Here is a 26,138-nt window from a genome sequence, read left to right on the forward strand (position 1 = left end):
GTACGATATATTTGTATATATATGGGTATAGTGTGGCTCAGTCCTATCTTTGTATAGTTATATTTCTACTAGAGGTCTGTAGACAGTATGTCTAGTTGGATAGTATGTGGCCTTACCGACTTCCAGTTTTGAGGTACATAGTTGTCTATAGCAGCCTGGTCGGCTCGCCCTATGTATGTTGCACGTATATGTACATATGCCTTTTTGGGCAATTTTCCTTCATGTATATTATTCTCGTAATTCAGTAGATGTTATTCAGGTTTATATCTTAGATGCATACTTAGGGGTGTTTGACAAGTAGGACTCAGGCACCCGTCGCGACCCATTATTTTGGGTCGTGACAAAAGTGGTATCAGAGCAGTTCTGTCCTAGCATTTTCTCCAAACCGTGTCTAGTAGAGTCTTGTTTATAGGTTTGATGTGCACCACACTTATAGACATGAGACTACAGGACATATAGGATGTTATCCTCTCTTTTTATCTTAGATCGTGCGAAATAAGAATTCATGTTCCTAACAATATATTACGTTTTCAACAATGCCTCCGAAGACTACAGCTGCCTAGAAGGGAAAGTCCTTGGCTGGCAAAACTACTAGTCGAGTGCCACGAGTTACCAAAGCTCAGGGAGAGTCTCATAATGAGATTCTATCTCAGACTTCACATACCCCGCCCTTTCCAGAAGAACTCCGAGGGGCACTAGCTCTAGTGCCCGCCCCTGTACATTCAGCACCTCAGCCAGATACACCGAGTTAGGAGATGAGAGATGCTATTCAGCTATTAACCCAATTAGTAGCCGCATAGGCTCATCGTCAGGAGGTAGGTATTGGTCATGCAGATAGGTTCGTCAGTGCGAGAGTTCGTGACTTCATTAATTTAGACACTCCAGTATTCACTGGAGCATATCCAAACAAGGACCCTCAGGTATTTATTGATAGAGTGCAAAGGACGTTAAGGTTAATGAAGGCCACTACGACTGAGTTAGTTGAGCTAGCTTCCTATAGACTCCGAGATGTTGCAGTTAAGTGGTACGAGTCTTCGGAATTGTCCAGAGGTAAGGATGCCCCTCCAGCAGTAATGCAGGAGTTTATAGAAGCTTTTCTTCGTCATTATCTGCCACCAAAGCTTAGATGGGCTAGAGTTGATAGGTTCTTGACCCTTCGACAAGGTAACATGAGTGTTCAGAAGTACAGTCTTCAGTTTGATTCGTTGGCTAGGTATGATCTCACTATTGTATCTAAGATAGAGGATCGGGTTCATCGGTTCGTTATGGAATTAACAACTTACTTGGTTAACGATTGTATGTCGGTCTCACTTTAGCCAAACATGGATATTTCTTGTATTTAGGCATACACTCAGGATGTAGAGGAGCGTAGGAAGAAACAGAGGGCCGATCGTGAGCATGATAGGGCCCAGAATAAGAGAGCAAGGTGTTCAGGTCCTTTTAGTGAGTTTCAAGGTGGTCAGAGACAACAATACCCGATATATCCAGCGCAGCCATCGACTAGCGTATCCCCTCATTTTGGTGGTAAGAGATTTGATCATTTCACATATTCAGGGTCTGGTCAGAATTTCAAGGCCTCAGATTCTCAGTATAGGGGTGAGTCAAGTGTGATGACCCGACCGGTCGTCTTAAGAATTAATGCCCTGATCCCCTATTAACTACTTTTTCTGTGTTTATTTATGCTATTTTGATTTGCCGGGATGTTCGGTTTTGAGTTTCGGAGAGTTTTGGGACGCTTAGTCCCTAAATCAGAGCTTAAGTGTTGGAAATTTGACTATAGTTGGAATAGTGTGAAGACGACCTCAAAATAGAATTCCGATGGTTCCATTAGCTCCGTTGGGAAATCTAGGGCTTAGGGGCATGTTCAAATTTTATTTTGGAGATCCGTAGCTAATTTAGGCTTGAAATAGTGAGATTTTGATCCGAGGGTCGGAATGGAATTCCGGAAGTTGGAGTAGCTCCGTAGTGTTGAATGTGACGTGTGCACAAAATTTCAGGTCATTCGGATGAGGGTTGGTAGACTTTTTGATCGAAAGCGTATTTTTAGAGTTTTGGAGTTCTTACGCTTGAATTCGTGGTTGATTCGTCGTTTCGATGTTGTATTAGGTGTTTTAAGGATTAGTATAAGTTTGGACATGGGTATTGACTTGTTGGTGCCTTTGGTTGAGGTCCCGAGGGCCTCGAGATGATTTCAGATGGTTGACGGAAGGATTTTGAGTTTGGAGTTTGTCACGACCCAATTTAGGATTGTGACCGGCGCTTAGGAGCAAGTGCTCCCAAGTAAGCCTCATCGGTAATTTTACAGAAAATCGGACAGAGTTTCCCCTGTTTTTGGACCATCCCAAAAATTTTCCTGTCTCAAATCAACAACCAAACATCCTAATATCATACCAAACTATCGACAACTTGTCAATTAACCAATACAAGTCTCCACCATAACTAAACCACCAACTAACCACTACAAATACTAATTTATCTACAACTTTGATAAATGAGAACGATACTCAACATAAGACTACAATAACAAAAGAATACTCATGACACTAAAATAATGACTATGGAGCGACTCTATGAATTCAATGAAAAGACCATAACAATAAATGAAATCTCTGCCCACGCGAACAAGTGAGACGCTCACCGAGAAATATCGACCTGTGCGCTCTAATTAACGAAATCCTCGCCTGTGTCAACTTCTGTCTCTGTAAAAAAAATTAGCGGGAATGAGTCGCTAGCTCAGTGAGTAATAACAATTAACCACAACCGTTTTTATTTGGGGACAAGTCAGAAACATGCTAGTATCTCAAAGAGAAAATACACAAAAATTCCCTTTCAGAAACAATCAATAATTTTCAGTCTCATCACACTTTTCTTGTAGTAAAATATAATCAACAATTCAGTAATAAGCTCGATAACCACTGTATAATATCAGTATTCACATTTTTAGGAGGTTTCAATGAACGGCTCATGTAATCGGTATAACTGTGGACTTCTTTGCAAGGAGTCAAATATAACGGTAGTCCCTACTCAAGGGAAATCAGTAACGATATGCTAGTTCTACCTTCCTACTAGAGAGGGCTATAACGGTAATTTGTAATTATAAGGTGCACCAAGTCTAACGAACCCGCCGTTAGCTACGGTATCCTTCAATGACTACTCCCATTTATACTTGTCTCTGTAATCCATATATACTCGTAGAAAATATAGGGCATTTCGGTTCTTATCAAATCATATAATTTCATTTCGATAATAGTAAATTCAAGTAACGGTAAAATAGATCTAGTGACAACGAAAATATTTAAAACCACGGTAATCATCTCAAATAACTATTTCAGTATTATATCGAGTAAAAGACTTGTCCCACATGCAGCTCAAAATAATCGATAACATATTCATATTAAAAATCATGTGTAAATCATGCAAGTTATGAAAACACAAATTGTGGTAAGATTACTACTCACAGTACTTGTGTCGAAATACCAACTGCTTCACATCAAGCAACTCGTACAAATTCCTCCAATCAATCTATAATTACATAATATAGATCTCATATTAATTGCCTCATTTATGCTAAATCCATCACTAATTTAGAATACTCAATCATCGGGGTTCATGTTTGAGTATTAGTTTGTGAATTTATATTTAATCATAGAACTAGTCCATAATTCTATCAATTTCAAACTATTTAGTATAATTTATCCCTCTAAAACTAGACCTATCAGTGCTTAAACCAAACCTTTATAGCCTTATTATCTCCATAGTAATTGTATATATAAGAGAAAGGTGATATTGAATTCTTTTATACTACATGAAATTGCATAGATTCAGTGAAATAATTCAACAGATGAGAAGAAGAAGGTTAACCTCTTGAGTCGAAGGAGAACTTTAATACTTTCAATTTTCACTCCCAATTCTTCTTAAGCCTTTGCCCAAAGCTTTCTTCTTCTTCTCTTTTCTTTTTCTTCTTCTGTGGTTTCGTTTTGTTTTCCGTTTTCCTATAGAAGCCTTGGCTTCTTTTGTTTGCTAACCCTTGCCAACCTTGGCAGGTTATTTTTCTAATGGGCTTCGGTCCCTTTTTTGTTTCTTTCTTTTCCCTTTTTTTTGTTTTGTTTCATTTTGTTTCATTGTTTTTTTAAGTTACTTTCTTATAGTTATTATTATTATTATTATTATTATTATTATTATTATTATTATTATGACCAATACACCCTTATTTACAAAAATATAGGGTATTACATCCTCCTCACCTTATGAAATTCGGTCCCCGAATTTAACTCAAGTACGTACCTGTAGACTGAAACAAATGGGGGTACTTGACTCGCATAGTATCTTCTATTTCCCAAGTAGCTTCTTCAACTATATGATTTCTCCATAAGACTCTCACGAACACGATTTATTTTGATCGTAGTTTTCTTATTTGTCTATTAATAATAGCCATTGGCTCCTCCTCGTAAGACAACCTCTCATCGAGTGGTATAGTCAGTGCTTCAATCACTTGAGATGAGTCTGATATACATTTTCTTAGCATTGAGACGTGAAACACTGGCTGAATAAAGGACAACTCAACAGGAAGTGCCAAACGAAAAGCCACAACTCCCACTCGGCCTAGTATCTCATATGGTCCTATAAACCTGGGGCTCAACTTGCCTCTTTTCCCAAACCGCATCACACCTTTCATAGGGGAGACTCGTAGGAACACTTTGTCCCCAATTGTGAACACTAAATCTCTTCTTCTCTTATCAGCATAAGACTTTTGTCTACTTTGAGCTGTAAGCAATCTCTGTCTGATCAACTGGACCTTGTTTATAGCTTCTTGTACTAGGTCGGGTCCCAATAAATTAGTCTCACCAGCTTCAAACCATCCGAAAGGAGAACGACATCTTATACCATACAATGCTTTGTACGATGCCATTTGAATACTAGACTGGAAGCTATTGTTGTAAGCAAATTCAGCTAAAGGTAGATAAGCATCCCAACTACCTCCAAACTCAAGAATGCAAGCTCTCAACATATCCTCCAAAATCTGTATAGTACGTTCAGACTGCCCGTCTGTCTGTGGATGAAATGCAGTACTAAGATCTACTCGTGTACCCAATACTTTTTGAAAAGATTTCCAAAAGCCTAAGGTAAATTGTGATCCTCTATCAGAGATGATGGATATTGGAACTCCGTGAAGCCGGACAATTTCGTTCATAAATATCTGTGCATACCTAACTCCACCATATATAGTCTTCACCGGCAAAAAGTGTGCTAATTTTGTCAGTCGATCTACAATCACCCATACCGAGTCATAACCTCTAAGGGTTCGTGGTAGCCCGGTGACAAAATCCATAGTAATTCTTTCCCATTTCCACTATGGAATCTCAATTTGTTGTAGTAGTCCTGCGGGTAGCTGATGCTCAGCCTTGGCCTGCTGACAAGTCAAACAACTAGAAACAAAGTTAGCAACATCTTTCTTCATACCTTCCCACCAATAAAATTGCTTCAGGTCATGGTACATTTTTGTGGATCCAGGATGTATAGTGTATTTAGAGTTGTGGGCTTCTTCAAGAATAGCATGTCTCAACCTATCTACGTCTGCTACACATAGCCTGTCACCCATTCGAAGAATACCATCACTTTCAACAATCATATCCTTGCTTTTACCAGTTAAGACCTCATCTATGTATTTACATAATTGTTCATCCTTATATTGGGTAGCCTTAATGCGCTTAACTAATGAAGACTTAGCCTGAGCACAAGCTAACAATGCCTCTGAATTTCTGACACTAAATCTGATACCTGTATCTTCTAGTCTCTGAATATCTTTGGCCAAAAGTCTCTTTGCAGGGGCTATATGTGCCAAACTCCCCATAAATTTTCGACTCAATACATCAGCCACCACATTGGCTTTTCCAGGATGATACAAAATAGAACAATCATAGTCTTTGAGTAGTTCTATGATGCTGCCAAAGATTTAGATCTCTCTGCTGAAAGATATACTTCAGACTTTTATGGTAAGTATAAATCTCACAAGTTTCGCCGTATAAATAATGTCTCCAAATTTTAGAGCAAATACCACTACATCTATCTCCAAATCATGTGTAGGATAGTGTTTCTCGTGCTTTTTCAATTATCTCGAAGCATAAGCTATAACACAACTATTTTTCATGAGAACACATCCTAATCCCACCCTCGAGGCGTCACAGAATACTGTAAATCCTCCAGAACCTGATGCTAAGACTAATATTGGTGCAATTGTCAAACATGTTTTGAGTTTTTGAAATCTCTGCTCACATTCCTCCATCCACTGAAACTTTGCATTTTTCTGTGTTAGCTTGGTCAGCGGCGCTGCTATTCTGGAGAAATCCTGCACAAAATGCCTATAATAGCCTGCTAAGCCTAAAAAGCTGTGAATCTCTGTAGGAGAAGTAGGTTTGGGCCATTTCTACACAACTTCAATCTTCTTAGGATCTACCATAATTCCATCTTTGGATACAACATTCCCCAAAAATGCTACCAAGTCTAGCCAAAATTCACACTTCGAGAACTTAGCATAAAGCCGATGTTCTCGCAAAGCCTGCAATACAGTCTTGAGATGATCCTCGTGTTCTCCTTGGCTACAAGAATATATTAGGATATCATAAATAAATACTATTACAAATCTATCCAGAAACGACTTGAACACCCTATTCATTAAATTCATGAATGCCGCTGGAGCATTAGTCAGTCTGAAAGGCATCACAAGAAACTCATAGTGCCCGTATCGAGTTCTGAAAGCAATCTTAGAAATATCTTCGTCTTTGATTCTAAGTTGATGATAACCAGAACAGAGGTCAATCTTTGAAAAGTGGACAGCTCCTTGTAACTGATCAAACATGTCATCTATACGGGGCAAAAGATATTTATTGCGTATTTTTATCTTGTTTAACTGCTTGTAGTCAATGCACATTCTCAGGGATCCGTCTTTCTTCTTTACGAACAGTACTGGTGCACCCTATGGTGATACACTAGGTCTAATAAAACCCTTATCTAACAAATCTTGTAACTTTTGCTTTAGCTCCCTCAACTCTGCTGGTGCCATTCGATATGGGGGTATCAATATGGGTTGTGTGTCAGGTATCAAATCAATACCAAAGTCTATTTCTCGTACTGGAGGCAATCCTGGTAAATCCTCAGGAAATACATCAGAAAATTCTCTCACTACTGGTACATTTTCTATACTAACTGTTTCCTTTCTTGTGTCATTTACAATAGCTAAGAGACCCAAACAACCTTTCTTTAGAAGTCGTTGAGCCTTTATAAAAGATACAATTTTGCAAGTCTCTGGAACCTGACTCCCTCTTAGAATAAAACTGCGTTCATTTGGTATCTCAAACCTTACTATCTTTGCATGACAATTGACTATAGCATAGCAAGAAGATAACCAATCCATTCCCACCAGCATGTCAAAGTCAATCATATTAAGTACAATAAGGTCATCTAGAGTATCTCTACCCTCAACCCGAATCTGACAAGCACAATACACGTATTCAGCTAATAGAAACTCTCCAACAGGAGAAACAACTAGAAAAGGATCATTCAATAGCTCAGGCTGTCTACTAAACCTCACAACAAAGTACGAGGACACATAAGAGTGAGTAAATCCCGAATCAATCAACGCAAGTGCATCAAATGAACAGACAGAAAGAATACCTGTAACCACTGCATTCGATGCCTGAGCATCCTATCTAGTAAATGCAAAAAACTCTCGCCTGACCTCTACCAGCATTCCCTTGACCTTGATTCACAGTAGCACGGTCTGCATCACCTCGACCTTTGTTTCATGTACCTGTAGCACCTGAAGTATTACGAGTAGTCTGAGTCGGTGCAGCTGACTGAATAGAAGCCTGGTTGAAATTTCTCGGAGGCTGAGGGCAATCCCTCAAGTGATGTCCCAACTGGCCACACGGAAAGCACTCTCCCATCAGAACACGACATTGGACCAAATGTGATCTACCACAGGTCTGGCAGACTGGAGTAGTGGCATATATCTACCTAGAATTACGATGTCCAGAAGATGATGGTGCCCTATTACCTTGTCTATAATGTGGTCTGTATGTGGACTGTGAAGACATGTGTGTCCTTGTTTGAGAACCCTGTTGTTGTTGTTGTCCCTGATTTCCTGCTCTTCTATTTTCACTAAAATCGCCATTGAAAGCCCCTCTTGTCTTGGCCTTCTTACATAATTCACTAGCTGCACACTCTTCACGTCCCTTGTTTTCAATCTTTCTAGCAAGGTCGACTATAATCAGAGTAGGATAAAGTCTTCATCTGTGGGGCTATTGCAGTGTATAGATGACCAACCAATCCATCAACAAACCTCTGAATTCGAGCTTCTTCGGTAGGCACTAAGTGAGGAGCATATATAGCCAGCTTACAAAACTTAGTGTTATATGTTGACACATCCATATCTGGAGTTTGAACCAATCTCTTAACGTCTCTAGCATATTGTTGCATCAGACTGTCTGGAAGAAAATAATTCTTGAACAACTTAGTGAACTCGTCCCATGTCAGTGGTGGTGCTCTTGCTGGCTTTCCTAGCAATACAGTTTCATACCATGTGTTGGCCATATCCTCTAGTTTATATGCTGCGAGCTTCACAGCTCTCTCACTAGAACATCCAAGAGCACGTAATGCCTTAAGTGTCCTATCCAAGAAACTTTGAGGATCTGCTGAATTATCGTAACCTATGAATTTTGGTGATTTCAGTTTTAGGAACTCGTGTAGAGATACTTCCTTATTCCCGAAAGATTGAGTCTGTGTAGGTTCTTGTGTCTGTAAAGTAGCCTGAGGAGCTGAACTTCTGCCCTGAGTAGGCACCAATGCCTCTAACATATTCAATAACCTTGCCATTATATCTGCAGGTAAGGCAACAGTAGGTACAACAGTTGGCACTGGTGATGGAGTGTTCTGAACTCCCTTCTCTTGCACTTGATCTGGCACAACAGCTTGGGTTTGACCCATGTTCCCAACTTGAGGTTGAGGAGCATTCTGTATTCTAGCTTGATGAACCCCAACTTGACCGCCACCCCGAGTAGCACCACGACCAGCACGACGTCCAACAGATGAAGGTGTGCGTGTCCTATCCATCTGCAAAAGAAATATTCCAAAGTCAATCTCAAGTTATCTCAACGCACGATCAAAGAATGAAAGAAGGGAAAACATTCCTAGATGTTCAGTAGCCTCAAGATCATAAGTATGGGTGCCTATATACCCATGAACAAGACTCAACTAAGCATTGCTCCATGCCTCGGGACTTAAAGCCTAAGCTCTAATACCAACTTTGTCACGACCCAATTTAGGATTGTGACCGGCGCTTAGGAGCAGATGCTCCCAAGTAAGCCTCATTGGTAATTTTACAGAAAATCGGACAGAGTTTTCCCTGTTTTTGGACCATCCCAAAAAATTTCCTGTCTCAAATCAACAACCAAACATCCTAATATCATACTAAACTATCGACAACTTGTCAATTAACCAATACAAGTCTCCACCATAACTAAACCACCAACTAACCACTAAAATACTAAGAAAAATAATTTTCAGTAATAAGTACTGAAACAAAAAAATGCCCTTTTAGAAACAATCAATAATTTTTAGTCTCATCACGGTTTTCTTGGAGTAAAATATAATTAACAATTCAGTAATAAGCCCGATAACCACTGTATAATATCAGTATTCACATTTTTAGGAGGTTTCAATGAACGAATCATGTAATCGGTATAATTGTGGACTTCTTTGCAAGAAGTCAAATATAACGGTAGTCCTTACTCAAGGGAAATCGGTAACGGTATGCTAGTTCTACCTTCCCACTAGCGAGGACTATAACGGTAAATTGTAATTACAAGGTGCACCAGGTCTAACGAATCCGACGTTAGCTACGGGATTCTTCAATGACTACTCCCATTTATACTTGTCTCTATAATCCATATATACTCGTAGAAAATATTTTAAAACAATATAGGGCATTTCGGTTCTTATCAAATCATATAATTTCATTTCGATAATAGTAAATTCAAGTAACGATAAAACAGATCTAGTGACAACGAAAATATTTAAAACCACGGTAATCATCTCAAATAACTATTTCGGTATCATATCGAGTAAAAGACTTGTCCCACATGCAACTCAAAATAATCGGTAACATATTCATATCAAAAATCATGTGTAAATCATGCAAGTTATGAAAACACAAATTGCGGTAAGATTACTACTCACAGTATTCATGCCGAAATACCAACTGATTCACCTCAAGCAACTCGTACAAATTCCTCCAATAAATCTATAATTACATAATATCGATCTCATATTAATTGCCTCATTTATGCTAAATCCATCACTAATTTTGATGCACAGTGTGTTCCAGCCATATCTTGACTCGTTCGTCATTGTCTTTATTGATGATATTCTGGTGTATTCTCGGAGTCGGGAAGATCATGAGCAACACCTGTGGACAGTGCTCCAAACCTTGAGAGAAAAGAAGTTATATGCTAAGTTCTTGAAATGTGAGTTTTGGTTGGATTCCATGGCATTCTTAGGCCACGTTATGTCGAGTGAGGGTATTCAAGTGGATCCGAAGAATGTAGAGGCCGTGTAGAGTTGGCCCTGACCATCCTCAGCTACAGAGATCCGCAGTTTTCTTGGCTTGGCGAGTTATTACCGTCTCTTTATTGAGGGGTTTTCATCGATTGCAGCCCTTATGACCAGACTGACCTAGAAGGGTGCTCCGTCCTAGTGGACATAAGAGTGTGAGGCAAGCTTTCAGAAGCTCAAGACAGCTTTGACTACAACCCCGATTTTGATATTACCTACATGTTCGGGGTCTTACACTGTTTATTGTGATGCCTCGAGGATTGGCCTTATAGCGTTTTTGATGCAGGATGGTAGGGTGATTGCCTACACGTTCAGATAGTTGAAGGTTCATGAGAAGAATTATCCGGTCCACGACCTAGAGTTAGCTGCCATTGTTCACGCCCTAAAGATCTGGCATCATTATTTGTACGGTATGCCTAGTGAGATTTATACGGATCATCGGAGCTTGCAATAGCTGTTCAAGTAAAAGAATCTAAATTTGCACCAAAAGAGGTTGTTAGAGTTGCTGAAGGACTATGATATCACTATTTTATATCACCCGGTCAAGGCCAATGTGGTAGCCGATGCCTTGAGTCACCGGGCAGAGAGTTTTGGGAGTTTGGCTTATTTACCAGCATCGAAGAGGCCTATGGCGATGGACGTTTAGGCCTTAGCCAGCAAGTTTGTGAGATTGGATCTTTCGGAGCCCAGTCGGGTTCTAGCTTACGTGGTTTCTCGATATTCCTTATTTGATCATATTAGGGAGCGTCATTATGATGACCCTCATTTGCTTGTCCTCAAGGACAAGGTCCAGCATGGTGATGCTAGAGATGTGACTATTGGTAATGACGTGTATTGAGGATGCAGGGTTGGATTTGTGTACTCAATATTGATGGGCTTCGGGAGTTGATTTTGGAGGAGGCCCACAGTTCGCGGTATTCCATTCATCCGGGTGCCACCAAAATGTATCAGAATTTGAGGCAACACTATTGGTGGAGGTGGATGAAGAAGGATATAGTTGGATTTGTAGCTCGGTGCCTCAACTGTCAGCATGTGAAGTATGAGCACCAGAGACTGGGTGGGTTGCTTCAACAAATAGAGATTCCAGAGTGGAAGTGGGAGCGGATCACCATGGACTTTGTAGTTGGGCTCCCACGGACTTTGAGAAAGTTCGATGCTATTTGGGTGATCGTGGATCGGCTGACCAAGTCCGCGCACTTCATTACTGTGTGTACTACCTATTCTTCGGAGCATCTAGCGGAGATTTATATCCGGGAGATTGTTCGTCTTCATGGTATTCCAATTTCCATCATTTCAGATATAGGTACTCAGTTCACATCACGGTTTTGGAGGGCCGTTCAGCATGAGTTGGGTACTCAGGTGGAGTTGAGTACAACATTTCACCCTCAGACAGACGGAAAGTCCAAGCGCACTATTCAGATTCTTGAGGACATGCTCCGTGCATGTGTGATTGAGTTTGGAGGGTCTTGGGATCAGTTCTTTCCATTGGAGGAGTTTGCTTACAACAACAACTATCAGTCCAACATTCAGATGGAACAGTATAAGGCTGTATATAATATGCGGTGTAGATACCCGGTGGGTTGGTTTGAGCCGGGTGAGGCTAGATTGTTGGGCACAAACTTGGTTCAGGATACTTTGGAGAAGGTCAAGGTGATTCAGGATAGACTCCGTACAACCCAGTACCTACAGAAGAGTTATGCGGATCAAAAGGTTTGTGATGTTTCCTATATGGTTGGAGAGCGGGTTCTACTTCGGGTTTCGCCTATGAAGGGCGTTATGAGATTCGGGAAGCAAGGAAAGTTGAGTCCGAGGTTTATTGGTCCTTTTGAGATATTACAGCATGTTGGGGAGGTTGCTTATGAGCTTGCCTTACCTCCCAGCTTGGCAGAAGTTCATCCGATATTTCATATTTCGATGCTCCAGAGGTATCACGGTGATCCGTCGCACGTGTTAGATTTTAGTTCAGTGCAATTGGACAAGGATCTATCCTGTGTTGAGGAGCTAGTGGCAATATTGGACAGGTAGGTTAGAAAGCTGAGGTCAAAGAACATTGCATCAGTAAAAGTTCAATGGCGGGGTCAGCCGGTCGAGGAGGCGACCTGGGAGATTAAGTAAGATATGCGCAGCCGTTACCCTCATCTTTTCACTACTTCAGGTATGTCTCTATGCTCGTTCGAGGATAAACAAATGTTTCAGTGTAGGAGGATGTGATGACTCAGCCGATCGTCTTAAGAATTAACACCCCGACCCCCTATTAACTACTTTCCCCGTGTTTATTTCTGCTATTTTGATTTGTCGGGATGTTCGGTTTTGAATTTCAGAGAGTTTTGGGACACTTAGTCCCTAAATGAGACCTTAAGTGTTGGAAATTTGATCGTAGTTAGAACAATGTGAAGACGCTGGTTCCGTTAGCTCCGTTGGGTGATTTCGGGCTTAGGGGCTTTTTCGGATTTTGTTTTGGAGGTCCGTAGCTAATTTAGGCTTGAAATGCCAAAAGGTCGAATTTTGAAGTTTCCAGTTCGATAGTGAGATTTTGATCCGATGGTCGGAATGGAATTCCGGAAGTTGGAGTAGCTCCGTAGTGTTGAATGTGACGTGTGTGCAAATTTTTAGGTCATTCGGACGAGGGTTGGTAGACGTTTTTGATCGAAAGCGTATTTTTAGAGTTTTGGAGTTCTTAGGCTTGAATTCGTGGTTGATTTGTCGTTTCGATGTTGTTTTAGGTGTTTTAAGGATTGGTATAAGTTTGGACAGGGCTATTGGACTTGTTGGTGCCTTTAGTTGAGGTCTCGGGGCCTCGGGATGATTTCGGATGGTTGACGGAAGGATTTTGAGTTTGGAATTGCAGCTGAAGCTGCTGATTCTATCATACCCGCACCTGCAGTTGGGTCCCGCAGGTGCGTAGCCGTAGAAGCGATATTTTTCATCGCAGAAGCGGAATTGGGTAGGAGCAGCAGGGTCCGCAGATGCGGGAAATTTACCGCAAAAGAGGTACCGCATCTGCGAATGGGGAATCGCAGGAGCGGAAACAGGCTGGGTTAGTGATTGCCGCAGATGCGACCGTTGGTCTGCAAAACCGGGAGTGCAGGTGCGGTCCCATGACCGCAAAAGCGGATTAATTGGGCAGAAACATATAAATTCTTGCCTTCGCGAATTTGAGCTATTTTTCACCTCTTTTCAAACGGGAAGAAGGCTTGGGGGAGCATTTTCAAGAGAGATTTTTAGAGGAGTTCATTGGGGTAAGGTATTTGGTCCCTAAACTCGTTATTGGAGAGATTTTTATCATTATAAGCATGAAAAAATTAAGAAAAATCAGTGGTAATTTGGGGGTTAGGGCTTGATTAATTAGAGACTTTTGAGTGATGATTTGAAGGACCATTTGAGGTCCGATTTTGGTACTTTTGGTATGAATGAACTCGTGAGAGTGTGAAGATTCTGGAAATGTAAATTTTACTTGATTTCGAGACGTGGGCCCGAGGGGCATTTTGGTTATTTTACCTAATTTCGCAACTTGCTTAGAATGTCTTTGTAGAATAAGTTACTTGAAGTGTTATTTACATTATGAAATTGAATTGAATATATTTGGGCCATTTAGGGTCGAGTACTCGTGGCAAGAACGTGGTCTCGGGTTGATTTTTGAGCCGGTTCGAGGTAAGTGGCTTGCCTAACCTTGTGTGAGGGACCTTCCCCTTAGGATTTGGTATTACTGTTAATTGAAATGCCTTGTACGTGAGGTGACGAGTGTGTACTTGTGCTAATTGTTGAAAATCCGGTTTTTATTAAGTAATTACTAGTATGTTTCTTTTCCTATTTATATTACCTGCACTTAAATCCTGTTATATCAAGTCAGATGAGGCCGCCCTTGCCACGATGTGCTCAATGTGGTAAGCAGCATACCGGGAAGTACCGTATGTGATTAGGTGTTTGTTATACATGTGGTTATCTGGGCCACATTATGAGGGATTTGCCGACGAGAGGCAATGCAAGCATGGCTCAGGCAGTAGGATCTATAGCTGGTTCGTCATTATCCGTACGCCCCTATGGGCAAGGTCCATAAGCACCAATGAGTCGTGGTAGAGGTAGAGGTAGAACATCTAGCTCGAACAGTCCTCAGAATCGCATTTATGCGTTGGCAGGACAACAAGATCAGGAGTCATCGCCTAATGTTGTTACAGGTATATTATCAGTCTCCTTATATGATATATATGCAATGATTGACCCAGGTTCCACCTTATCATATGTTACTCCGTTTGTTGCTAGTAAGTTTGGAATAAAATCTAAATTGGCTAAACCTTTTGAGGTGTCTACACCTATTGGGGACTCAGTGATAGCTAAGCAAGTACATAGGGTTTGTATAAAAGTAGTTCATAATCGATCTACCGTACCGGTCTTAATTGAGTTAGATATGGTAGAATTTGATATTATAATGGGTATGGATTGGTTGGCTTCTTGTCATGTCAATGTTTATTGTAGATCAAAGATAGTCCGGTTTCAATATCTAGGGGAGCCTGTTTTGGAGTGGAAAGGTAATACGGCATCACCGAGAGGAAGATTTATTTCCTATCTCAAGGCAAGGAAGATGATCAGAAAGGGCTTTATTTATCACTTAGTTCGGGTTTAGGATGTGGAAGTAGAGTCACTAACCATTCAGTTCATCCCTGTGGTTAATGAGTTTACCGATGTTTTTCCCGATGAGCTTTCGGGTCTCCCGCCAGAGCGAGAAATTGAGTTTGCTATTGACCTACTACCAAATACTCATCCAATTTATATTCCTCCTTATAGAATAGCCCCCACAGAGCTGAAAGAGTTGAAGGAACAACTAAAGGATTTGCTTGAAAAAGGCTTTATCAGACCTAGCATATCACCATGGGGAGCACCTGTGTTATTTTTGAGGAAGAAAGATGGTTCCTTACGGATGTGTATTGATTATAGATAGTTGAATAAGGTGAAGATCAAGAATAAGTACCCGCTCCTGAGGATTGATGATTTATTTGATCAATTACAAAGTGCCAAGTGTTTTTCAAAGATAGACTTGAGGTCCGGGTACCATCAGGTAAGGGTTAAGGAGGATGATTAACCAATACCCCAGCAGTATTCATGGATTTGATTAACCGTGTGTTCAGGCACTTTTTAGATCTGTTCGTAATTGTATTTATCGATGATATATTGGTATATTCTCATTCAGAGTCTGAGCATGCAGATCACTTGCGTATTGTGCTCAGAGTTCTACAAGAAGGGAAGTTGTATGCAAAATTCTCTAAATGTGACTTTTGGTTGAACTCTGTAGCTTTCCTTGGGCATATCATTTTGGGTGAAGGAATCCGGGTGGATACACAAAAGATTGAGGCAGTAAAGACTGGGCCTAGACCCACAACACCGACGGAGGTTCGTAGCTTTCTCGGTTTGGCAGACTATTACAAGAGATTTGTGGAGGGATTTTCTTCCCTTTCAGCACCTTTGACAAAGTTGACTCAGAAGGGAGCAAAGCTTCAATGGACCGATGCTTGCGAACGGAGTTTCCAGGCATTAAAGGACAGATTAACTTCAGCACCGGTTATAATGCTCCAGAAGGGACCAATGGTTATGTGATCTATTGTGATGCTTCAAGCATTGGATTGGGTTGTGTGCTTATGCAACATGGTAAGGTCGTAGCTTGTGCTTCTTGACAACTAAGAAAGCACGAGAAGAACTATCCAACCCACGATTTAGAGCTAGCCACGATAATTCATGCACAAAAGATGTGGAGGCACTACTTGTATGGAATTCATGTTGATATCTATACGGATCATAAGAGCATGCAATATATCTTCAAGCAAAAGGAATTAAATTTACGTCAAAGGAGACGGTTGGAGCTACTTAAATACTATGATGTTGATATTTTATACCATCCAGGGAAGGCAAACGTAGTAGCTAACGCCCTCAGGCGTATATCTATGGGTAGTCTGTCATATTTATAGCTAGAAAAGAGGGGAATAGCCCATGAGGTTCATCAGCTAGCTAGTCTTGTAGTTCGGTTACTGGACTCAGGTGATATTGGAATTACTATTCAGGATACGACAACGTCCTCTTTAGTAACTAAAGTAAAGGAACACCAATACGAAGATCCTGTGTTAGTTCATTATAGGGATACCACCCCTCAGAAGGAGGAGACACCATTTGAAATTACAAAAGATTGGTCCTCAGATATTAAGGACGATTATGTGTCCCTAATGTTACAGGGCTGCATCGGCAGGTTATGGGAAAAACTCACTATTCTTGTTATTCTGTCCATCCATGAGCGACAAAGATGTATCATGATATCAGGGAAGTGTATTGGTGGGACGGAATGAAAAAGGATATAGTAGAGTTTGTTTCTCAGTGTCCTAACTGTCAGCAGGTTAAGATTGAACATCAAAAACCCGGTGAATTATTGCAGGCTATGGAGATTTCGACTTGAAAATGAGAAGTAATCAATACGGATTTCATCGTAGGCTTACCTCGTACCCAGTGTAAGTTCTACTCGATATGTGTGATTGTTGATAGTCTTCAAAGTCAGCCCATGTTTTGCCCGTTAGGACTACATATTCCACAGAGGATTATGCAAGGCTTTATATTAAGGAGATAGTACGACTTCATGGTGTCCCTGTTTCTATTATCTCTAATTGAGGAGCTCAATTTACAGCTAACTTCTGGAGGTCCTTCCAAAAAGGATTGGGGACTCAAGTAAGTCTTAGTACATCATTTCATCCCCAGACAGATGGACAGGTTGAGCGTACTATTTAACACTGGAGGATATGTTACGAGCTTGTGTAATAGACTTAAAAGGTAGCTGGGATGATCATCTACCGCTTATTGAGTTCGCATATAATAATAGCTACCATTCTAGTATTCAGATGGCTCCATACGAAGCTCTTTACAAACGAAAGTGTAGGTCGCCTATAGGGTGGTTTGATGTTGGAGAATCTGGATTACACGGGCCAGACCTGGTTCAACAAGCCATAAAAAAGTAAAGCTTATCCAAGATCGACTATTGACAGCTCAGAGTCATCAAAAGTCATATTCTGACGTGCGGTGACGAGATTTAGAGTTCAGGGTTAATGATTGGGTATTCTTCAAAGTGTCACCTATGAAGGGTGTGATGAAGTTTGGAAAGAAAGTCAAACTTAGCCCATGATATATTGGGCCTTATAGGATCATTCGGAGAGTGGGCCAAGTAGCTTATGAGTAAGAATTGCCCTCGGAATTGGAGTCTGTCCATACGATTTTTCACGTATCTATGGTACAAAAGTGCATTGGCGATCCTACCCGAGTGGTGCCCATGAGTGATGTACATATTACAGAGGACTTATCATATAAGGAATTCCGGTTGCCGTCCTAGACCGACAAATCCGCAAGCTACGGAATAAGGAGGTAGCCTCCGTGAAAGTACTTTGGAGAAACAACAATGTGAAAGAAATGACTTGGGAGGCCGAGGAAGACATAAGGTCTAGATATCCCTACTTATTTCCTCCTCTAGAGAAGGGTCCGACTGGAACATCACAACCATAAGGTACGTGTATAAATTCTTGTGTTGGTTATTGTCGTTGGTCGTGTGAGTCAATTATCGTTATTGATGATAATGGTCCTATGTGGCGTTAAATTATTGAGTTTCTACAGGAAGAGTGGGTAGTACCGTTGTTACAAAGGCGACCCTGCCAAAGTTATATAGATCCCGGGGAGTTGAACATTCGAGGACGAATATTTCTAAGGGGGGGGAAAGATGTTACATCTCATGTTTTCGTACGTTAAAAGTTTCGTCTTCAGTTGATCGATGTAGACTCGGGGATGAGATTATCTTGAGGTTAACGTATTTATGCTATTTATAACAAGCGATAAGTAAGTGTCATGAAGGATAAAGGATACACGAATTAAAGAAAACGGGTTTCGTTGAAGGTTGCCGATTTGGGATAAAATACGAGTCGAGCGATAATACCCGATATTTATGGACTAATACCATACAAGGTACCATATGACCATGATAATATAATATATAAAGTATATTAAAAATGAGTAGTATTTTTAGGTAATTTGAGATAATTCTTAATTATTCGGGTAATGGATTAATTACCGGGTAACAGGACATTACCTAGTTAATTATTAAAATATGTGATAAAGATTAATTTCCCTCCTCCCCCCCCCCCAAAAAAAATGTGGTAGAAGGCCACAAATTAAGGGAATGACTCTTAGTCATTCCATAAATAGGTGGCAATCTAAGGATAATTAGAATTTCCCAAATAAGACTTAATTACAAGTCTTGTTCCATCATTTGGACAAAAAGAACCAAACGTTCTTAATTCAAAAGTAGGAACATATATCTTTCCTAGTTCAGTACTACAAGAACAAAAGCTTAGTTCGTTCAAAATACTTTGAAGAACAGAAGCTTAATTCCATCCAAATTTTGCGGTTCCAAATTTAATTCCAACGAGAATTGTTGGAATCGTAGCAACGTAAAATTTTGTGGTTCTAAAAGAGTATGGTGCAATCTTCGCCAAGAATATTATACGGATTTCTTCCTACTCCAGGTATGTTAAGACCATCACTTCTTTCTTTTTGGCATGGTCCAAGTTATACAAAAGAAACGAGCAAACGCACAGTTTTCATAAACGACTATATTCATAGAAATATTAGGGGTCTCTGTGTTCTTGATTCCCGATATGACATATTATTATATCTTTTGTTCATAGGTCTCAAAACAATACGTAGTTGATAAAGCTTATTCGAAAAGAATATTGAGATTTTTAACATATTTTCATGCATTTTATTCATTTATACATGTACATTGATCCAGGACCAGACGACATTATATACACGTATTTATATGTGTATATTTACGTATATGTTATATGGGAAAAAGGTTATGGCTTTATATACGCCTCACCACCTGATTAGCTAGTATATGTTGATGTTGTTGCCCACAGTAACCGAGACAATATGATGGGATGCCCTCAGAGGCTTGATGATATTATGTACACCTATACCTATGCATGACACGACATTCATATGCATGTGCATGACATTATAAATATTTTAGAATTTACAAAAATATTCAGATTTACAGATTGATTTCTTTATTCCATGTTTCATCTATGTCTTTTACGTACTGATTTTCATGCCTTACATACTAAGTATATTTTTCGTACCGACGCCCTATTTCATGGGGCTTGAGTTTCATGCCCGTAGATGTAGGTAGGCAAGCTGATGGTCCCCCTTCTTAGGATCCTTGATCAGCAAGAGTTGGCGTGCTCCACTTGATTTGGAGCTGTTTTTGATTTTGGTACGATATGTTTGTATATATATGGGTATGACGTGGCTCAGTCCTGTCTTTGTACAGTTATGTTTCTATTAGAGGTCTGCAGACAGTATGTCTAGTTAGATAGTATGTGGTCTTGCCAGTTTCCAGTTTTGAGGTACATAGTTGTCTATAGAAGCTTGGCCGGCTCGCCCTACGTATGTTGCACGTATATGTACATATGCCTTTTTGGGCAGGTTTCCTTCATGTATATTATTCTCGTAATTCAGCAGATGTTATTCAGGTTTATGATTCATTCTTAGGGGTGTTTGACAAGTAGGACTCCGGCACCCGTCGCGGCCCATCGATTTGGGCAGTGACAGCTTGTATCCAGTTGGAGTCTTTTAGAGATTTCTCAACCTTTTTTGGTTCAATCTGGGAGATGAGTGCTACATTTGCCTTTTTCTTGAGAGCTCCCATAGTTTTCATTCCTTCACTTGGATCTCCTATGATAAACTTTTGAGGATATTCTAGTTCACTTCTCCACTCATTAGGACGTGTTGCACTCGATGAGTTGTTGACTCCTTCTATGATTCTGGTAGACTATTGACAGGCTCATTAGTCGACTCTGTGACTCCGTCTAGCCTATCAGTTGACTTTTGAGTTTTTCTTTACTATGGTGTTTCTTGACTGATATCTTCATCACCTACAATAATTCCTTTCTTGGCCGTAGTATTATTTTCATCAAATATGTCATGTACTGATTCTTCTACAGATAAAGTACGTTTATTATAAACTCTGAAAGATCTACTGTTAATGGAATAACCCAAAAAATATCTTCATCTCTTCTTGGATTGTTGTGGATAAAACATTTGCTACCAAAAGGATGAAAATAACCTATGTTGGGCCATTTACCTTTCCATAGTTCATATGGAGTCTTCTTCAAAATAGGTCTTATAAAACATCCGTTGAGAATGTGGCAGGCTGTGCTGACTGCTTCTGCCCAAAAATGGTTTGTCAAGGAATATTCTAATATCATTGTTCTTGTCATATCTTGTAGAATTCTATTTTTCCACTCAACTACTCCATTCCGTTGAGGTGATCTTGGATATGAAAAGTTGTGGATATATCCTTGATTATTGCAGAAATCTTCAAATGCTCTGCTTTCGAATTCTCCTCCATGATCACTTTGAATAGTTGTAATCAAATACCCCTTTTCTCTTTCAACTTTCTTACAAACGATCTTAAAGTTTTTCAAAGCTTCATCTTTGTGAGATAGAAAATTACCCATGTAAAACGTGAGTAGTCATCAACAATAACAAAAGCATATCGTTTTCCTCCTATACTAACAATTTTGGTGGGTCCAAACAAATTCATATAGAGCAATTGTAAAGGCTTGGTGGTAGACACAATGTCTTTATTTTTGAAGGAGTTTCTACTTTGTTTACCAATTTACCATGCATCACATACATGATTTCTAAAAAAGTTGAGTTTAGGGAGACTAGTAACTAAATCTTGCCTGGAGAGTTTCTCAATAAGATGCATGCTTGCATGACCAAGTTTCTTATGCCACAACCATGGATCATCAGATATAGATGCTAAGCAAATGTGACTATCTATATTTTCAAAACCATCAAGAATATAAACATTTCCATACCTTTTTCTTAGGAGTATTATTTTACCTGTCTCATCTTCTATGGCACACCCTTTTTTCTTGAATTTAACTTCGTACCTTGAATCACATAGTTGACTTATACTTAGGAGATTGTAGTTGAGTCCATCTAGATACACTTCAGTAATATCACAATTGTTATTGAATGGAATTGTGCCAGTGCCAACTATCTTTCCTTTTGAGTCATCGCCAAATTTGACACTCACTCCATTTATCTTTGTAGCTTCTTTGAATAGGTTTTTGTCACCTGTCATGTGGTTGAAACACGCACTATCTAAGTATCATTTTTCTTTGCGGCAGTTCCTATGGTGTTCCTGCAAAACAAAATTATCACTTTCTTTTAGGTACCCAAACTTGCTTGGGTCCTTGTTGGTTAGTTCTACTAAGATCAGGATTATTTTTGGGTTTCCAAATCCATCCTGAAATATTAGATTTACGAAATCGACAGTAAGAGTATTTATGTCCACTTTTATTACAGTAGTGACACATAGGGGCTGATCCATTTTTTGATCTTCCACATGTGTTAGTACTTGTGGTTGTGGACTTAGTTCTAACAAGTCTTTTTCCAGTTAACTTGTAAGTCACTTGATTATACTTGACAGAACTGTGACTGGTGGACTTGCGCATGCCATTAAGTTGCATTCGCAATTCTTGAATTTCATCTTAAAGTACTTCTTTTTTAATTTCACATACTTCAAGCTTGAGTTCCCAGTCTTTCTTTTCCCTATTGAGTCTCCTTAGTTCATTCATCATTTTTTGAGACTCCTTTAGAGTAAGGTCAAGAATATCTTGCAATTCATTACATCTATCACAATTATAAGGTCTTACCTCACTTGTTTCACCTCGTTTCATAAAACAATTTTCATTATCATCTTTGCATTCGTCGTCTGATGCATCTTCATCGGTCCAGGAGCCATAGAGTTTGTTCATGTCGTTTTCCAGAATTGTCATGAAGCAAAAATTTTCTATTTCCTCGTGTTCCGAACTGTCTTCATCACTCCAACTTCCAAAAGATTTATTTTTATTGAATCTTCTGGAAATTTTTCTTTTAAGATTTGGGCATTCAGCTTGAACATGCCCATATCTTCCATACTCATAACATTTTTCGTCATTCTTGTCTTGTTCATTATATTGCCTGGTTCTCCTGAGGGCATCCTACCTCTTCTTTTGTTTATGTATCTTCTCATTAGACCATCTATGTTCCTTGATACCATGGAAATATCTTCTTTAAGAGCTTCTAGGTCGTCATCAATATCATTTTTTGGTCTTTTAGTTGTAGCTTTGAAGGCGATTGTTTTCTTCTTTTCTTCCTAGTTTGTTTTCTTAAGGCGAATTTTCTCGAATGCTATAAGATCTCCTCGAAGCTCATTATATGAAAGTTTGTTTAGATCTTGTGATTCGAGTGCAACTACTTTTTGAATGGCCTACTTTTAACTTGCTATACAATCTGTTTTGATCTATCATTTACTAAAGATAATGATCATGACTCAATAAACAAGTAGCTGTTGGTTTCCCGGTTCTTGATGCAAAGAAGAAGTTGAACAACAACTTGAAGTAATTGAGAAAAGCAATGCTTTGTGAAGATCTCCAGCTGCTGCTCCTTTCTTAATTAGCAAAATGATGTAATCCAAGAAAAATGAATCACATGGCAACATAATAGGTCCACAACTTGGCAGCCCAAATTCTTCTTCAGACATTTCCAAGAGTTGCCTAATGACCTCATTTTCCAGGTAGGACAATGGAATCACAAAGCGCCTTTGATCAGCTGCGTACACTACAAAATGGCCTTTCTCAACTATAGATGATGATGTTGTACTGCAGTTGTCTGCATCATTAACATTTCTTGGAAGTGAAATCCTCTTCCTCTGCATTGCTGCAAACTTCTGCCATTTTTTGGCCATCTTGATGAGTTTCTTAGCACTGAGCATTGTTTGACAGTAACCTAGATAAAATTGAAAACTTTGGAGGAAACTGATACTGCTTGTCTTGGATGATGAGAAGTTTAATAAAAGAGGATTACTTATACTAGAGGCCTTAGATAGGCTTTGAGTTGCAGCTGAAGCTTTTGAAACTATTCACCAAAGGCAAAACCATGTGGTGGTACCTGTTGGTCATTTAGAGTGTGAATAAAGCTAGTTTCAATCATAGATGGTATGTTTCTCCCTGTCTTCTCTTTGGTAGAACGAAGACATTATTGGTCAAAATTCAATTCTTGGAACAAGTTAGGAAGAGCTAATTCTTGGGCCTTCTGTCTCTCAAATTTGGCCTGATAAGCAACATTACCAAATGCTTGTCTGTCAGTAGGAAGGCAGTTCCATGTTTGCTACATGTGGTATTGTTGGTCTAGTTGGGCTTACCAAATGCTTTACCAGTCTTTCACCAGTAAATTTCAGGATGTCTTATGACATTACTTATTATAAATACACATCCAATTTTTCAAAAATTTCTTTCTTTTTACTCTTCTAGACAAAAAAATAATCCTATTGTTCCAGGGTCTGTTGTCAAAGTGTTGCAGCCATTTTCATTTGATCAAATTTGTTCCACTAAAATTGACTAAATGAATTAAACTTTGTCTATAGTCATGGTTCCTCCTTCAGTTTTGTTTGCAAATATAATATGCGCTACAATGTTCAGACCAATGTGCCTGATATTTTATGTGATCTTACTCCTGGTTTTGTTGGCTGCAGCAACTAGAATTATTTACAGCTCTCATCCCCTCCCCTATGTGGTTGTACATTGAACTGCCTCATTATACAAAGTTCCTAAGTGACCAATGTATATAATGTATTAGAATCTTGTTTCAATATTATGTTTTAGTGTGTCTGTCTAAAGAATGAAATTATTCACCACTATACATTTGGATATGAATGGTAACAATTTTTGTAAAAACTAAAATCCAAATGGAGTTGGGATAAGTATGCGGTATGACCAAAGCCAACGGTTGAGTTTTTCTATAAGATTCCAAATAATTGTTGTAATCTGCAGCTTCCATTTCAATCTAGTTTGATCAGGTATGAGATTTTTCTACCGTTAGTGTTAGGATATACTATAAACCATGCATATTGTCATAGTATTCTTTATAGAATAATTATTTATTTATTTATTCAATACAATAAAGTTTTATTTAAAATAGATCATGTATTTGTCTGTGCGTCCGTTGATTATATAGTAGATGATTTAGTGTATAGAGTTTAGCTTATACACGAAAGATTAAATAATCGGTTCTTATAAGTCATAAAGTTTATGTTCACAATCTAATAATGGAATTGGACAAACCATCGGAATGATTGTAGCACGAGATTAAATGTAATTTATCTTGATTTGTTTAATTCTAACTTCTTGTGCTAGTACATTTTGTATGTATTGAACGGATCAAGTAGAGATAAGTATTTTATATTGACTCAATAAAATAATTTTTCTAATCCATTCAATGTACTTATAGTCTTAATCTTGATATAATTATTATTAGTTGTGTGTGTCATTTATTGCTTTAATTTATTAAAAGACGAGATTCTTTGTGGGTCAATAAGCTTGGGAAATTAGACAATAATAATATACATTGGTGAAGTAATAATTAGTTGATAGAATCCATGTCTCAGTTTTTGAGATTGATGATACTCCTTTATGAAAGCTTATAAGTTTTCATGTGTAAATCCGGCCAGTGGATTTTGTATCCGACACATGAAATAAGTTAAGCAAAAATCTAAAGGAAGTAATCAATAAATTAATTGTCAGTAATTTAATTTGATTGGTTAGTATCTGAATCTTAACATTGGGAGTTAAATAAGGTTTTATGAAAGAATTTCGAAATTGAACTAAGGAGTGCAATTACAAATTTTTAGTGGAATAATTCGTAATTTATTATGGTAGAAATTAATTTTAAAATTTTGAAATTAATTCCATAATAGGAAGGCTTGTTAATTAAATTATGTGGTCCCTACTGTGCCTAAATAATACTCCTTGTGTTCCAATTTATGTGAATCTATTTTCTTTTTGGTATGTTCCAAAAAGAATGACCCCTTTCTAAATTTGGAAATAATTTAGCTTAAACTCCCAATTCTACCCTTCTGAGAAGCTTTTATAACCACACAAATACTTTGGACCCCTTTTTGACTTGAGGACCACACATTCTAAAAGTCTTTTTTTTTTCTAAACTTCGTGCCCAGTCAAACAAGTTCACATAAATTGGAACAGAGAGAGTAGAAAATAAAGGAAACCTTCCTTAGTGGAAGAAAAAAACCTAACAGGTTTTGGAAAATGGTTTTAACTTAAAAAATGTAGCTATATATACTCCATATAGGGCTGGCCGTTTTTTGCAATGGTTTTTACACGTTTTCTTCCTTGAAATTTCGCCCACCCGAAATTCTCCCTTTCCGAATATTATTTGAATAACACGGTAGAAGACTGTAGAGGTTTTACTGAGATCCCGGACTTGCAACTCTAGAACTGGAGACTGAGATTAATCTGCTTTGTTCACGCTTCAAGAGGTAACTCGAATAATCTCCATATGTGCTAATTATTTAATTTACACGTGAATATGATACTGTAATTGCTTCCGCTGCGGTATATAATCCAACAAATTGTATCATAGCCTACTCACGTCTAATTAAA

At 38.9% G+C, this 26,138-nt stretch overlaps 3 protein-coding genes across 6 annotated transcripts; all 3 read right to left on the minus strand.

The window, feature by feature from the left end:
• Window positions 1-2,000: 2,000 nt before the first annotated feature.
• On the minus strand, window positions 2,001-23,015 carry LOC138882341 (uncharacterized). 4 transcript variants are annotated; one of them, XM_070163011.1, is made up of 4 exons: window positions 22,356-23,015; window positions 20,771-21,841; window positions 7,672-9,108; window positions 2,001-2,699 (listed from the first exon to the last, which is right to left on the minus strand). In XM_070163011.1, exons 2-3 carry the CDS (start codon window positions 20,783-20,785, stop codon window positions 8,248-8,250), a joined length of 876 nt encoding a protein of 291 aa, XP_070019112.1. In that variant the 5' UTR covers window positions 20,786-21,841; window positions 22,356-23,015; the 3' UTR covers window positions 2,001-2,699; window positions 7,672-8,247. The 4 variants fall into 4 exon arrangements, with proteins under 4 accessions (XP_070019112.1, XP_070019114.1, XP_070019113.1 ...); XM_070163013.1 differs by having other exon boundaries at window positions 21,588-23,015; XM_070163012.1 differs by having other exon boundaries at window positions 21,538-23,015.
• On the minus strand, window positions 6,974-8,170 carry LOC138881727 (uncharacterized). Its single transcript, XM_070161976.1, has 3 exons — window positions 8,054-8,170; window positions 7,808-7,916; window positions 6,974-7,680 (listed from the first exon to the last, which is right to left on the minus strand). The coding sequence occupies exons 1-3, from the start codon at window positions 8,168-8,170 to the stop codon at window positions 6,974-6,976; spliced, it is 933 nt and encodes a 310-aa protein (XP_070018077.1).
• On the minus strand, window positions 23,015-23,428 carry LOC104215133 (auxin-responsive protein SAUR68-like). Its single transcript, XM_009764881.2, has one exon. It carries the CDS (start codon window positions 23,426-23,428, stop codon window positions 23,015-23,017), a length of 414 nt encoding a protein of 137 aa, XP_009763183.2.
• Between the last annotated feature and the right edge of the window lie 2,710 nt (window positions 23,429-26,138).

This window comes from Nicotiana sylvestris, chromosome 11 (assembly GCF_000393655.2).
Source record: "Nicotiana sylvestris chromosome 11, ASM39365v2, whole genome shotgun sequence".
Classification (NCBI taxonomy): domain Eukaryota; kingdom Viridiplantae; phylum Streptophyta; class Magnoliopsida; order Solanales; family Solanaceae; genus Nicotiana; species Nicotiana sylvestris.

What these genes read in the sequence shown, in the direction of transcription:
- LOC138881727 (XM_070161976.1), bottom strand. Translation starts at nt 8,170, where the DNA reads ATGGCGATTTTAGTGAAAATAGAAGAGCAGGAAATCAGGGACAACAAC. An exon ending in CAGACCACATTATAGACAAG is followed by an intron (nt 7,917 to 8,053) that starts GTAATAGGGCAC and finishes CCGTGTGGCCAG; the next exon opens with TTGGGACATCACTTGAGGGA. An exon ending in TAATACTTCAGGTGCTACAG is followed by an intron (nt 7,681 to 7,807) that starts GTACATGAAACA and finishes CATCGAATGCAG; the next exon opens with TGGTTACAGGTATTCTTTCT.
- LOC104215133 (XM_009764881.2), bottom strand. Translation starts at nt 23,428, where the DNA reads ATGGCCAAAAAATGGCAGAAGTTTGCAGCAATGCAGAGGAAGAGGATT.